Here is a 14,535-nt window from a genome sequence, read left to right on the forward strand (position 1 = left end):
TCTAAACAAAATTACTATCTGAAAGGCTTTAGACTTGCAACTACTTTTACAAACGTGATCTCATTTGAGTCTCTTATCCATACTTTGTAATGGGCAAGACAGGAAAGTGGTGAGGCAGGTTTCAATGATCCATCCAGTTAGGTCAGGAGCCCAGCCGGCAGCACGGAGAAAGAATCTATTAGCTCCACAGCCCCAGGGAGAGAGTTGGCAAGGGTGAAAAACCATGTGTGGGTCCCAGCCAAGTAAACTGGGATTCAGGGCAGAACTCCGGTTCCAGGAGGGAGAATGGAAAGGAGGAAGAGGAACTGGGGCCGCAGCCTAGTTATTAAATAGGGCCCACAGGTGGCCAGGCCCATCTCTACTCCATGGATTCCAAACTCCTACCTGCAGAGTTCCAGAACCCCATGACCGGCTTTTGAAGAGGCAGCAGAAGGTTATCAGGTGAATAAGGAGCAAGGTGGAGAGGTTATGAAGCACTTAGAAAGGCATGAAGAGACTAGTGGGAGTGGCAAGTTAATCAATAAGATTGGCCTGAGTAAGTTTGCCAGATAAAATACAGGATTCTTACTTACATTTGGATAACAGATAAACAATGAATACATTTAAGTACAGGTATGTTGAATATAATATTTGGGACATATTTAGACCCAAAAAAATTGTTGTTGATTGGAAATTTAAATTCAACTGGGCATCCTATGTTTTTATTTACAAAATCTGGTAAACGCTACATGTGGGTCTTATGGAGGATTTTGCTTTGGCAGAGCAAAATCACAAAGGGTCTTGTGTGCCATACTTGGCCTATAATGAGGAGCTGTCAAAGTTTATAAGCAGGGGAATAATATAATCAGTTTTGCATTTTAGAATCATTATTGTAGTAGTCCTTTGGTGAACAACAGTTCAAAAAGACAGTGTCATGCAGGGTCTCTGGTCCTGCTCCCCGCACCAGAACACAGGATATGGTGAGGCCAAAAAGGAACACCAACAGAGCCATGGATGGGGGTTCATACCACTACACTCTCACTGGTGGCAGGGTTAGAGACACAGGAAGCAGGAGCCACACACGATGCACAATCCAACGTCCGCTTCCCTGCCTGCCAACCAACCCACCCAACCCCTCGCCAGTGTAGCCACAGCAGTTATATTAGTGGCTAATGGCTAACTGGTAACAGCTGATGGCCACCCAGCCACAGCGCATGGCCATCTGATTACAGCTGATGGCCATCTAATAATTGAGCCAGCACCTTTCCACATGAGGCCAAGAGCCTGGAAACTGCTCTCTGGGACTCTGTCCCCAAAGACAAGAACTGGTAGACCAGAAAGCTATGTAAATAGCCCAAACTCGAGGAGAACTAAATATCTTTGCTTGCTTCATAATTCTGCCTAAAGCCAGTAAGATTCCCAGGTTCACTTGGGCTGTAGAGACCAAACTATTCTTTCAAAAGCTGCTCTTTTGTTTGGAGGAGCAAATAACCTTCAGGGTAGAGGGACACACACACACACACACACACACACACACACATACACACACACACACACTTTGTCTTGCTCAAACCTTGTTTCAGTCAAGCACTTTTTTTTTCTTTTGGAGCTGGAAAGGCGTAACTTCACTTTGTTTGTATTCCCTCCCACACAAAACTATCGAAACAGGAACAGAGATGAGCAACGAAAGAGCTGAAAATGTGCTCAATCCACATGTTCTCAGGGCTATTCCCCGGAGGCTTGAGGCTGAGTGCCTGTCAGCGGAGCTTCAGATTCAGCACTAATAGTCGTACACTTCTTGAGGAAGCTGGAAAGATACGTGTATAGATCAATCTCCTGCTAGTAAGTTCAATGTCGTGTTCATCATTGCATCCCCAGTAGGTTATTAATAAACACTTGTTGAATGAGTTCCTTAAGGGCAAAGTCTGTGTCTTCTTTATATTTGTTTCTTTAGCACCTGACCCAGAGTTGGGAATGTTTCTCAGAAAACAGTTCTTGGTTAAAGTGATCTAATTAATTAACAACCAGAAGTTCTTCCTATTAACTGTATTTCTCCAACATTACTTCAAAGTACAACCTTGCATATTTTTCACTCTTCTACTGGACCAGAAAACTGTGTTTCAAAGCTGCAGAATTACACTGATCAGATGCAGTCTTAAAGGTAATTTTCCTCATTTATGTGAAAATGTGAGGGGAATTTTTGTTTGTTTGTTTGTTTGAGGGTTTTTCTTGGGCATTTTTCTAACTACCGCCATAAGCTTTGTCATTGCCTAGGTATAAAATAATCTAGGTCTTACATACTTCTCAGGCACTAACTAGGTCATCACAAAGTAGTACGAACCAAGTGCTTGTTTTCAGTATCAGTATAGTAACTTGCACGTGTGTCTTTTCCAAGGTTGAAGCGTGAACTTCTTGAGGGCAGAACCTATTCTTATTTATTTCCATAGTCACAGAACTTTCAGTGATATTAGGTTTGTTGAATGTTCAGAGCAGGAAGCCTAAAGGGATAGAAAAATTCTAGGAAATGCATGGGGTAAATAAAAATACAATAAAAATTATTATAGCCACTCATTATCATATATTATATCCCCAGTATCATGCTAGGTCTTTACATATGTTTTATTCAATTTCAATCCTAAAAGCTCCTTTTGGAGCCAGGTGTTCTATGTTCATTTTATGAGTAATGAACCTGAGAATCAGAACTGATGAATCACTTGCCCAGGATGACATAGCTAAGGGACTGGCAGAGCTGAGATTTGGACCTGATTCCAAAGCCCATGCTTTCACAAACTAGGAATTGTCACTTTTCAAGCATGTGTTGGAGAGATGCAAAAGATTGTTGGAGTGCCTGTAACAGCTCTCTCTCATCAGCAGCTATGTGGTACCCCAGAGGATGAAAGTCTGATCTTCTTTGTAACGATGTGTAAGTGCACATATGTGGAAGACAAGAGCTATGGAGATATCTCCTACATTGTTGAGCAGTGTTCCTTTTTTCTCTGTTCAGCATTGTATTCAAGGGAGCACATGACTTGACATATAATTAAGTCTCATCTCCACCTTGATGGAAGATGATATTGTTATACTTATCACACTGTGTTTATCTGGGATGAAACATATGGACGGTGGATGTTATGATCAGTAATACCAGCTTCATCTGTGCCACTCAAAGGAATACGTGCAGTTCGGCTATGCAATGGAACCGCATCAGTCTGGATGCCTATGAACTCATCTGTAACACTCCAGATCCTCTTCGGAGCTGTAAATATAATTGCATACATCAGTTATGCTCCAGTCTTTTAAAGTTGCAAATGTGTGCATTTTGTCCAGATGCTGACATCTTTTCAGCAGCCCTCTTCAGCCGGCTCAACTGCCAGCCTCCTCACTAAGTTCACTGGGGTCTGGGAGGAAATCAGTCTGATTAAGAATGCTGCCTCTGATAATTTGATGCCAAGGTAAGCAGGATTAAATCACAGCTTCACTTCACCAACCTTTTGGCATCTGTCAAAAGTCAAAGGGCAAATGTTGGCATAACTAATTATATGAATTTAAAAAAAAATTGAAAAAGAGGAACCAAAGATGGTTAAAAAAATGGGGGGAGGGAAAACACTTGTTTTAAAAAAATTGAGAAAGCAAATTGTTTTGCTTGGCTCTGCAAATTAGAAGCCTGCCACAAATGGCCTGCAAAGGTGTAAGAACCAAAAAGCAACTCCAGTGTTCTGCCTTCACCAAAAACTGGAAGGAGTTTCCTAGAGATGGTCAGAATGGAATTATAGAAAAAATCATCATCAAGCCTTCATTCACTCATTCATCGCCAGGGAGGGTGCTAAACATGGGAGATAAAACATGAAGATAGCATGGTCCTCTGCTTCGGAGAGATACATCAACAGTTCTGCACACTGAAGTGTGACAGTCACCAGGACATAATATTCAAATGACATAGTGGGTGCACAGAGGGGGAGTGGTCAATTCTGTGATTCTTAAAAAAAATTTTTTTTAAATTTCATAAGTCACGTACAGTTAGCTGTTTGGTAAGATGACAAACTCTCCCAGGGAAAGATGAAGTGGAATCTGAGTTAACAGATATATTTGAGTCAAATCTCAATTTACACCGGTCCTAAGAAGGGAATGATCTGGTTAAGTGTTCTCTCTTTTAATTTCTAGGATACTAATTTTACACAACAGGATTGCTGTCATACATTACTAAGCAATTCCCCCTCCATGCCCATTCCCCACCCTCCATCTCCACCACTCGAATAGAGATAGGTGAGCAGGGCTCGATCCCGACTCCACTCCAAATGTGTGACCTGGAGTAACTCGCACCACTCCTCGGGGCCTCAGTCTCTTTGCCCGGTAAAGTGAGGAACTCTGGTTAGCTCTCAAGTCCATTTCTGCTCTGAATTACGAAATAGAGACGAGAAACCAGAAAGGAAACTCAAGAGAAACAAAAGTGAAAGTGCCCAGAGGAAATACAGTAGTAAACAAAAGTACAAAATTTTACATCTCACTGGAAAACGTGGCAGAGTTCCCGACTACTTTTTTTTCAGCAACCGTGAACACGAGACTTGAGAACGAAAAGTCTATCACGCCCTCTGAATGTGAATAAGATCAGTGCAACACGAATCCACCTTGCCATGCAGCTGTCTTCTTAAACAATGCTCCCTGACCCTGAACAAGTGTTCATTAAAAATTTCTCCCAAAATAAATCAATCCTTAAGGAAGGGCCCGTTTCCACATAATAAACCCCCACGGAACACCACACAAGGGTGCATCCCGCTTTGGGAAATGAGAGAAAAGGGAGTCAAGAGACGAAGGATTCGAACCAGTATTAGAGGCTGCCTGGCGTTGCCACGAGGGTGTCATAAGCAGCATCGAAGCAAACTATTTTAAAACTTAGGAAATACGGTAGCCTTTCAACTTTATCATTTCTCCCCTTAGGTAAGAGACTTCTCTGAACATAACCCAGGACAGTACACCCGCCCGGGAGCGAAAGCGCGAGCTCTGAGATGGACCGGCAAGTGGAGGCGGCCAGAAGGGAGCAGGATGACAGCTTCGCGGAGCGTTTGCGGCGGGTGTGGGACCCGGACACGCAACCGCCATGGCTGGAGGGTGCGGTCTGAACCCACCAAGGCTCATTGGGTTCCTTTGGAAGATGCTGTCTGCTGCGGGAGCTCCTTTCACGCGGGAGGGTGCGTGAGCGCGCGCGTGCTCACACACACACACACACACACGTCCTTCCCCTGGAGTTGTGTCTCGTCTCCCTTTTGTTTTTCTCCCTTCCCAGTCATGAGACCCGGAAGTTTTTTTTTTTTGCTTTTTTTTTTTTTAATCCCGTCTCTCTCCCTTTTCTAACCGCCCCCCCCCAATCTATCACATGGCAGATAGAATAAAAACAGAAAAATGGCGACGGTCACGTTGTGGCGAGCTTTGCTGCGTCATTAGATAATCCTCATGCAAATAGCGGGAAGAACAAAGGAAGGGGGGCTCGGGACCCCGGGGGGCGCAGGTGGGCGTGGGGGTGGCGGGCCGCGCGCGGGGGCGACGGCGCGTGCGGGGCTCGGGCGCCTGCGGGCGGCGTGCGGCCGCGGGGCTCCGTGCTGCCGAGTGTCTGCGTGTGTGTGCGCGGCCGTGAGCCACCGTGGAACGCTAGCCGGGGGCGCGAGAACGAGAAGCCGCGGGGGCACAGCACGGCGCGGCGAGGCTGGCCGCGGCGCGCGCACACGCACACGCACACGCACACGCACACGCAGCCGCGAGGCTCGGCCGGCGCGGGGCCCGCGCGGGGGGCGGGCCGAGGGCGGGGCGGGCCGTGCGGCGGCGAGGGCCGAGGGCGCGCCAGTGCCCGGCGCTGGGCGCCTGCCTGCTTTCGGCCGCGGGTGGGGACCGCACGCCGCTGGCCACCGCGGGGTAGGCAGAGGGGCGCCGGGGGCGGGGCGGGGCGGGGCGGGGGGGTTCCTCACTCCCGCACGGACTTCCAGCGTGTTGCTGGGTTTGTTGTTGTCGGGGTGTATTTTCCTTCCTGCGGGGTGCGGGGGGGCGGCGACCTCGCCCACCGGCATGTCCGCGGTTTCCCCTTGGCCCTCGCTGGGTTGTCAGGAGCCGCACTGGGTGGACGTGGGCGCGGGTGGCCCCTCGGCGCCCCACTTCGGCCCCCTGGAGGGGCAGCGGCGCGGAGGGGCGGGGCGGGGTGTGTGTATAAATGTTGCGCACTCGCTTTTCCCCCACCCCCGCCTCCTTTCAGGGTGCTGGCGTGGGTCCCTCGCGGTCCGGCGGCGACTGTAAATAGAGCCTGGATGTTGTTTACATGAAGGATCCGGCGGGAGGAGTCTGCGAGGAGGAGGCGGAGGAGGAGGAGGGAGGGAGGAGAGAGGAAGACCGGAGTCCCCGCGGCGGCGGCGGCGGCGGTCAGGGGTAAGGGTGAGCCCCGCGCGGCGTCCGGGGACGGGGCGCTACCACGAGGCCACCGCGCTGGACCCTGGCGTAGGAGGGCGAACTGGCACGGGGCGGGGAGACGGTGGTCTGTCAGAGTGGCATTTTTAGCTTGCAACCTGCCACGCAGATTCTCCTGGGCTGGCGGGGAGAGGATGTGTGTGGGGAGGGCGGGGAAGCCTCGATTTCTCTGCACGTTTATTCTCCCATCCCCAATCTTTTCCCGCTTCTCTTCGGGCTCACCTGTTTATTTTCATCAACCGGAGCCTGCAGTGTTTTTCGTAAGCAGCAGAGAGAGGCTGTTTCTTTTATTAGAAACATTATTGGGGAGGGGGGTGCATTGCTGTAATTTATGCCGGTCCAGGTCGGGTTTTCAAGAGGGGGAGGGGACTTGGCGGACACCTCCTGTTCCTGACCTTAGCTGACCTCAGGGCTTCTCACCGCCTTCCCGGGCCAAAGAATCCTTTCCCTCACTCAGCTACCGCACACCAGCAGCCACCTTTTTGGAGAAGGACCACACCTGTGCTTATTCCGGCTTTGGAGGAGAGGTGAGCCGAGAAACCAGGGAGTCCTCTATTCCCCAGACCTCTTAGCTAACCCCCCGTCACAGAATCTGCCAGAAAGTGCTTCTTTCACCTGCTGGATTGCACTAGGCACGTCCATTCCCCTAGCCTGGCAAGTTGTGGCCTACAGCTGTGTTGGGATTTTTCTCTTCCCTCTGGATCTGCGTTCCACCGAACATCAACTTAACTGCTGGGTTTAGATAGAAAGTGGTGACCCCCGTGGCTCAGTGCCGTTATTTATTCCCCACTGGATCTTCAGCTGTCCTACAGCCCCCAACATTCTTCCCCTAAGAGCTCAGCCCAGAATCAGGCCTAAGCAGTCTGGCTCTCTTTCCCAAGGCCCCACCCTGGCCCCTCTTCTTTCTCCAGAGCCAAACACGCCTCCCAAAGCAGAAGGCACACCCAGCCCCAAATCTGACTATCCAAAAGGGAGGAGAAAACGGTGAAGGGTCTCCTTTCTGTCCCGAATGTCCCCAATATTTACCTTTTCAAACTTGCTGGATTTATAATCCCTTTATTCTTACCAGCTGTGCCTTCCAACCTCTTTTCCCCTAGTCCTATGATAGATACTCGGGGAGGTGGAGAAAGAAGTTGTCACCTTTCTTACCTGGAATGAGGCATTTTTCTCCCCAGTCGTTTTGTTTCTGAGATGCTTAAAGAGTAAAATATAAATATGTTTGCACGCTTATTTGAACTTGTTTTCTTGCTGGCTAATGAATAGCTGGGACTTAAAAGGGAGGGAGGAGAAAGAGATGAGAAGTGAATACTCCCTGTGGTTTCCACCACCTGAGCATCCACAGTAGCTGGAGAAGACCCTTCTGTAAAAGCCTGCAGTCTCCCTTCCATGACATCACCCCCTAAGCCCTTCCAACTTTAGCTTCAGAACAGGAAGAAGGCTCAAAATAGAACTACCTTAGGAACCCAACTCCGTTAGAAGATCAACTTTTAAATCAGCTCCAGGAGGAACACTGAACTTTGACATAGGGAGAAAAAGCTGTAGAGTTTGTAATTGGTTCCTTTGGGGAAGGGTGGGGGGATACTTTCCATGTATATTCAGAAAAGCTTTTCTCAAGATAACTTAGGTACATAGACCAATGAATGATTAATAGGATGATTCAAAATTCATTCATTGAATTATTCATATATTTCAGTACATCAACAATAACAAGTACTGTTCAGAATGAATTAAAGAGGAGCTCCTGGAATGTGAGCTAGAGAGTCTGCTAGAGATGGAGGAAGTTGTGGCAGGGAGGCTAGAAGGGAGCAGTTGAGGAAGGCAAAGAATCCAAGGATGCAGCAGTGACAGCTACTTTGAGTATGGAATTGAGAGGCTCATTGTAAACAATGGCCATAACCTGGGCAGCGTGAGTAATGTCCTGGACACAGAAGTAACACAGAGGTAAGGATGTCAGGATTTTCCACCTTTACCTTGGAAATTAACTCCATATCTTTGAAACAGCGTCTCCGTACTTTCCCTGAATTGAGATATGCCTTTTTGAGTGAAAAGGATTTTTCATATTTTTCAGTCTTTGGAAAGAGCTGCTTAATAAGTGAACATCATTGAAGTAGTGACCATTTAAGGATTAGTCATGGGGCAGAAAATACTTGGCATAACTTGAGCATCTGGCGTGTGCTGTAGGAGGGCTTGCTGTTGAAGGCGTAACATCTTTTAATCTAATTCAGGTTTAAAAGAATCCAGGTGACAGAGACAGGGTTTTCTGTACCTCTCTAGTGGCCTGAAAACAGTAGCCACTAGACAGGTAGCTGTTAAGCACCTGAAGTCGTGTTACAGTGATGAGGAACTGAATTTTAAATTTTTATTTAATTCTTGAAATTGCTACTTGATTCAGGTACTGGAAAACTTAAATATGTTTAGAAACAATTTGGGCACATGCAATTTGGCTACTTTTTAAATTGTAAATTTTATACAATCTGTATACAGATTATTTCTGATGAAATTTAGTGTTTGAATTGAGATGTATTATAAATGTGAAATACATTCCAGATTTCAAAGACTTAGTACAAAAAAAGAAAATATCTCATGAATAATTTTTACATTAATTACATGCCCAAATGGTGATATTTTGGATATATTGAGTTAAACTAAATATATTGTTCAAGTTAATGACACCTGTTTATTTGTTTTTAACTGTGGCTACTAGAATATTTACATAAGATGGCTTGTATTTCACTTCTCTTGGACAGTGCTGGCCTGTGACATCACTCCTTTTGGTCCACGGACTAATTTCCAAAAGAGGTACTGCATGAAATACAGTTATTTCATGTTTGTCCACCGTCTGCTTTCCCCTGCTTTCTTCCATGTGGAGATTTGGGGACCTCAAGAGTTACCATTACAGTACATGAGACCTAATAGTGATGGCTTTGCCTATTTGTATGCAGGAGGCGTGTCCTACTCAGGAAGGTCAGTAACCACGTGCAGGGTACTAGAAGGGCTAGTAGGGGGTGGCATCGGAAAATTTAGGTACCGACACATCTAGTTATAGCTGCTCTTGTGAAAGGCTTCTGGGTATGCCAAAATATCTCCGAGTACAGTAACAATTGTGACACCTGGTGGCATCTTAACGATTCCACTCACCACTCACCTTTGTTTACTTTCTCTTCCTCTTTCATCCCCCCCCCCTCCCCCCGCCGCGTGCTCCATCATAGCTCCACTGGTGGTAATTGAGTGCAGAAGGGTTGCTGACCCCTTTCCTCCAAAAAAAGTTTAATGCTGACCTGAATAGAGATAATGCTGTGTTTGGGGTTTGGTTTTATCTAATGTGATTCAGTAATGGCCCTCGAATGGACTTAGGGGCCATTTAATACTACCCCTTCATTTTCTCCATGACAGACTGTCAAGTGTCTTGCTTACGACCATACTGACAAAGGCTGGAATTAAACATACACTTTTGTTGATAACTTATTTAGAGAATCCCTAGGAAATGAAGAGAGGTTCATTAAGTAATCGAATGTTTGTTGAGCTTGTACTTTGTGAGAAAGACTGACTAGTGTGAAGGGACACGAAGAAAACAGTTTCTGACTTTAGGAATAAACAGTACTACTGATTTGAGGAAATAAGAGGTGACCTGCCAACTTGGGTTATGGTGTAAGATGCAGCCCTTAATAACGAGTGTAACACTGATGTGGCATGTGTTACAAGTAGAAATATGTTCATTTTACAGAAGTAGGAGTAGAAGCTCTGAGAACGGTGGACTCTGCAGAAAAGAGAGGCGTAGACATGTTTCTGGAACAGCCCACAGCTCAAGAATTGGAGGTCAGTGCAAGATTTTGGTATCGTCTCCTTTAGCTGTCCATTAAGGGAATTTGAGAATGTGTAAGACCCACCCAGCATTTTTAAATGGCGCTGCTGCAGTAATGAGAAAATCATAGATTAATTGGAGACAGTCAGGGTTTTTAGAGATGGTTAGCTAGGGGTGGATCATTTTGACTAGCTGTTCTAAAAGGGTACGTAATATAGAGGTGAGATCAGAATAAGGTTGACTTGTGAGCAAATTATAACATCTGAAATCTAGGGCAGAAATGGAATCTAGAGCAAAAGCAGAAAGTAAAATAACTGTGGAGTAGACAGTTGAACTAAAAGTATGTATGCTGAGTGCATGTGTAAGGAGGAAAGGCCCATATAACAGAATTATGGGCCAGTCCATTTATTTGTAAATTTTTAGTCTCCTGGAGCCGTTTTGTGCTAAAATCCCAGTCAGCATGAGCAAGAAAGCTCGTTCCTCTGTCTGTCTCTATAATAATGTCTCTACATTATTGTGTACATACTTTCTGTGATAGGTCTTTTCCTCCAGAGGGACCTGCAAGGGTTATACAGCATGAGATTACTTAGAGGTCAGTGCTTGAAGTGGGTAAAACAGTGACACCCCCTTTATAAATAGTTTCTGTTACTGCTTCTTTGTGAGAATCAGGGTGGACTTTGCACAGGGCAGTCAGTGGTCCTTGGCTATTCCTTCACCTTTTTAGCCAATTTTTTTCTCCTTAAAAAAGAAAAATATCTGTAACGCCCTCACTCCAGGTTTACTACTAAACTTTGGCACAAGTTAGTTTTTTAACACTCTTAATATAGCAAAACGGCAATAAAATGCAAGTATACATTCTGTGTACCTCTGACTAAGCAGTAGTTGACATTTGAGCATTTTTTATTGACAATACATTCTTATAACATCACAGTTTGGTCAAATATGTTTTATAATACTGAATTGGGTTATGGTTTTCACATTGGAAAACAAAATCACACTTTAGTAAAAGACCAGTGGATTTAATTTAAAAATCTATTTCAACTACTTTCGTTTAAAAAGTATTTTCATGTATTTTGCATTGCCAGCAGCTTATCAATACCTTCATTTACGTAATATGTAATCAAATACTTAAAGGTTTAAAATCATTTGTGTTTTCATTTTTAGTCCATATATAAGAGGGACATGACATGTTTTCTGTGTCTGTATTTGTACTCCACAAGATTTAAAAGCAAGTTTTTTATGCTACCAGTTTGCCAGAAGTACTCAGTTTTCTAGATAATAATATTTGGTACATGCATTATGAAGAAATTATTCTCAGTTGTATCATTTTTATCATAGAAGAACTGAGTTTAAAATCAGTTCAATCCCTGGAGGAAAGCATTTTATACCACTATTTCTTTTCCCCTCTCTTACTACACAATATAATTTCATACTGTAGCATGAGCACCTGCAGTTGTTTGTTTTAAAATTAAAACAATTTGATTTTTATAAGAAAAATCTATGGAATGGGAAATGTTTCTGATAAATTTGGATTTTTAAAAGGCACATTTATAAAGAATAATTTCTAAGAAGAAACAAAACTTACATTTTTGAAGCATTTATTAATATTTATAAAATATACTTCGGAAAACCCATATTTTTCTTCCTTGAAGTTGCTTAAGAATTATTCTGAGCATATTAATTTAGGTAACTTCACAGCATAATGACAATTTGCTTTTCGTGAATTGGTCTTTTGGCTCCTCCTTCCCCAACTTAGGTAGAAAAGAAGGAAATGAGAAAATTAAGGAAATATCCTTATTGTATCAAAGTTTAGTTGTCTAGTTTTTGGTCATGGCTAATAGAGTGAATTTCAACTTGGTATTATATTACAAACATTTCATTACAGACATTAAGTTCATCTTTCTGTATTTCATTTTTAGACATTAAGTTGCACTAGTATTCAGTTTTAGTGAAGGATAGTCTAGTAACTAGTAAGAATATCAGAGTTATCTGTTCCCATATGTATCCACCCTCCAGTATCTCAGAGTAAGTATTCATCTTTTCCAAAGCTGACAGAACTTGTGGCCAGGAAGTATTAAGTGGTAATCTATTTACACTTTTTGATGGGTCAGCTATCATAAATTGTATTCTCAAATAATCCCAATATCTTTGTTCATTTAACAGATGTTTATAATTTGGTTGCAAATGTGCAACTACTTCCAGGAACCTTAGGTTATGGGATCCAACTTAAAAAAAATAAAATAAAAATCTTCGTTGCCCTCTCGTGTTTCAACTTTGTATTACATCAGTTGGCCAAGACCTAGGCAATGACCTCTTTAACTTTGAGATATTTTTGCTTTAGAAAATGTTATAGTAATTTGTGTGTAGGTGGATTATTTTGTTGAATATTACCTTTGAAGATAAGGTCAGTTTCATAGTGCATAAAATTAATTGAGTTAGTCATTGTACTCTTATGGCTTCTGATCTAAAGAATTGATTTACCTTCTGACGTATTTGAAGTACAGTGCTAGTATCTTATTTGCATATAATCAGTCTTTGAAACTGAACAAATACCTAATTAAAAACAATTATTTTTCAAATATCTGTTAAATTTCACTGATACTGAAATAACTTGAGAATTTACGACTCACATGGAAAACAACTGAGTGAATCATGGTTTTCATAAGTTAGTATTCTAAAACCTGAATTACAATTTCAGAATCTTTTTGTACTTTTTTTTAAAAGAAAAAGTTATCCCTGAAATGACTTTAGGGTACATCTCAAAGATACAGATAATTTCAAAGCAAATGATATGTATATGTTGATTTTTTTTTTAAATGCGTTCCAAAAGTTGTCAACGATTCTTATACTACCGTAACTGTGGAATTGATAGATGAACTACAGTAAAAAACGCCCTGCAGGTGTGCTAAATATATAATCATCATCAGTGTCATCAATTTGAGTACATTCTTAGTACTCAGGCAGGAACAATAAAAGGTTTTTGGTAATGTGGTAATAAAATTTTTTTGGTAATGTGCATTTCTTCTTAAAACATAACCCTCCACCTAGTTTCTGCATCATGATCTGAGATATTGAGAAAACTAAAAATCTTAAGCAAAAGTAGATATTTTCAGAAATCTTTTTGTTTGTATAAGTTTGTAAACTGAATATCCAATTGATGGAGTTGAATGGCCAGATTGGAGTAGAGGGGAGAAAGCACTGGGCTCAGTCATTAGACATGGATTTGATCCCAGGCTCACCACAACTTAAGGTATAATCTCAAGTAAATCACCTAAACCTCTCTTAGGTTTTTAATTTCTATCTGTAAAATGGGCTAATGATATCTAACCTATTTTCCAGATTCCTTTTTTGATAAATTAATGAATAATTTATTGACAACCACATAGGGTTCTTGTGGAACAGCAAACGAGAAAACACATAGAAAATTATTGAATATTAGGCAGATGTGAAGTATTGTTGCCATGTTTGATCGGGAACAATTTGAGAACAGAGACCGTGTCTTACTTAATCTTAATTTCCTGAGCATCTAGAGGAGGTCTTGGAATATAGTAGTCTCTCAGTAAATATTGCATGAATGATTGAGGTCAGGGGGATATAGAGTCAGCAAATCTATGCATGGAAGAAATACACTGTAACATAGCTGGAAAGCTTACTGCATAATCATGTGGTTGTCATCCTCATTAATATGTATAAATCACGTGTTTGTTTTTCATTTTGTTCTAATTCATCTGGGCCTCTTAATATTTCAGCATCACCACTTGCTGAGCTGTGACCCCACTTTTTCTTCTTCCCCACATCTCAAACCAGAAGGGAATCTTTTAGTCTTCCACTTCATGGGGAGCTTTTGGAGGAAGTCATGCAATCACCTGGAAAAGATGTCGCCAGCCAACACAGTGACTGACAGGCTGCCCTGGCTCAGTTATCACAGTGCTGATGCTGTCCATTCTAAAGGTACAGTACTGTGATAACTGAAGGATGGTAGCCATCTTGCCTTCTATCAGAGAAGTCCCATCACGCCCAGGGAAGAAGACAGAAGAAGAAAGACACATGTAAAACAGGTGCGGGGACCCAGAAACTCTCTTATGCTGTTACTTTATTGTACCTTCCCTAGGGTATACGGAATGTTATTCCATCTGTCTTTGCCTTATTTTGAACATGGGGATAAAGAGGAGTTGGGTAGTTGTTTGCACAACAGTGTGAGGACTTGTACCGAGTGGATATATAGTAAGATCTTTGAAACTTCCAAGAGTCTGATATTAGATAAGTACTAAATGTGAATTAGCATTTTTGGAGTGGTATTCAGAGAA

The 14,535-nt window shown here is 43.1% G+C and overlaps 1 protein-coding gene and 1 long non-coding RNA gene across 2 annotated transcripts; both read left to right on the forward strand.

Annotated features, from left to right (window-relative positions):
• The first annotated feature begins 2,038 nt into the window (after positions 1 to 2,038).
• Positions 2,039 to 5,388, forward strand: LOC308500691. The gene is made up of 3 exons (XR_013993765.1): positions 2,039 to 2,140; positions 2,984 to 3,431; positions 4,915 to 5,388. It is a non-coding gene; the product is annotated as an uncharacterized lncRNA (long non-coding RNA).
• A 376-nt stretch (positions 5,389 to 5,764) lies between these two features.
• LOC308500695 (uncharacterized protein) lies at positions 5,765 to 14,288 on the forward strand. The gene is made up of 6 exons (XM_081055919.1): positions 5,765 to 5,883; positions 6,218 to 6,387; positions 6,884 to 6,953; positions 9,174 to 9,225; positions 10,151 to 10,242; positions 13,978 to 14,288. Exons 2-6 carry the CDS (start codon positions 6,281 to 6,283, stop codon positions 14,191 to 14,193), a joined length of 537 nt encoding a protein of 178 aa, XP_080912045.1. The 5' UTR covers positions 5,765 to 5,883; positions 6,218 to 6,280; the 3' UTR covers positions 14,194 to 14,288.
• The last annotated feature ends 247 nt before the right edge of the window (positions 14,289 to 14,535 follow it).

This window comes from Rhinolophus hipposideros, assembly GCF_964194185.1.
Source record: "Rhinolophus hipposideros genome assembly, chromosome: 8".
NCBI classification, from domain to species: Eukaryota; Metazoa; Chordata; class Mammalia; order Chiroptera; family Rhinolophidae; genus Rhinolophus; species Rhinolophus hipposideros.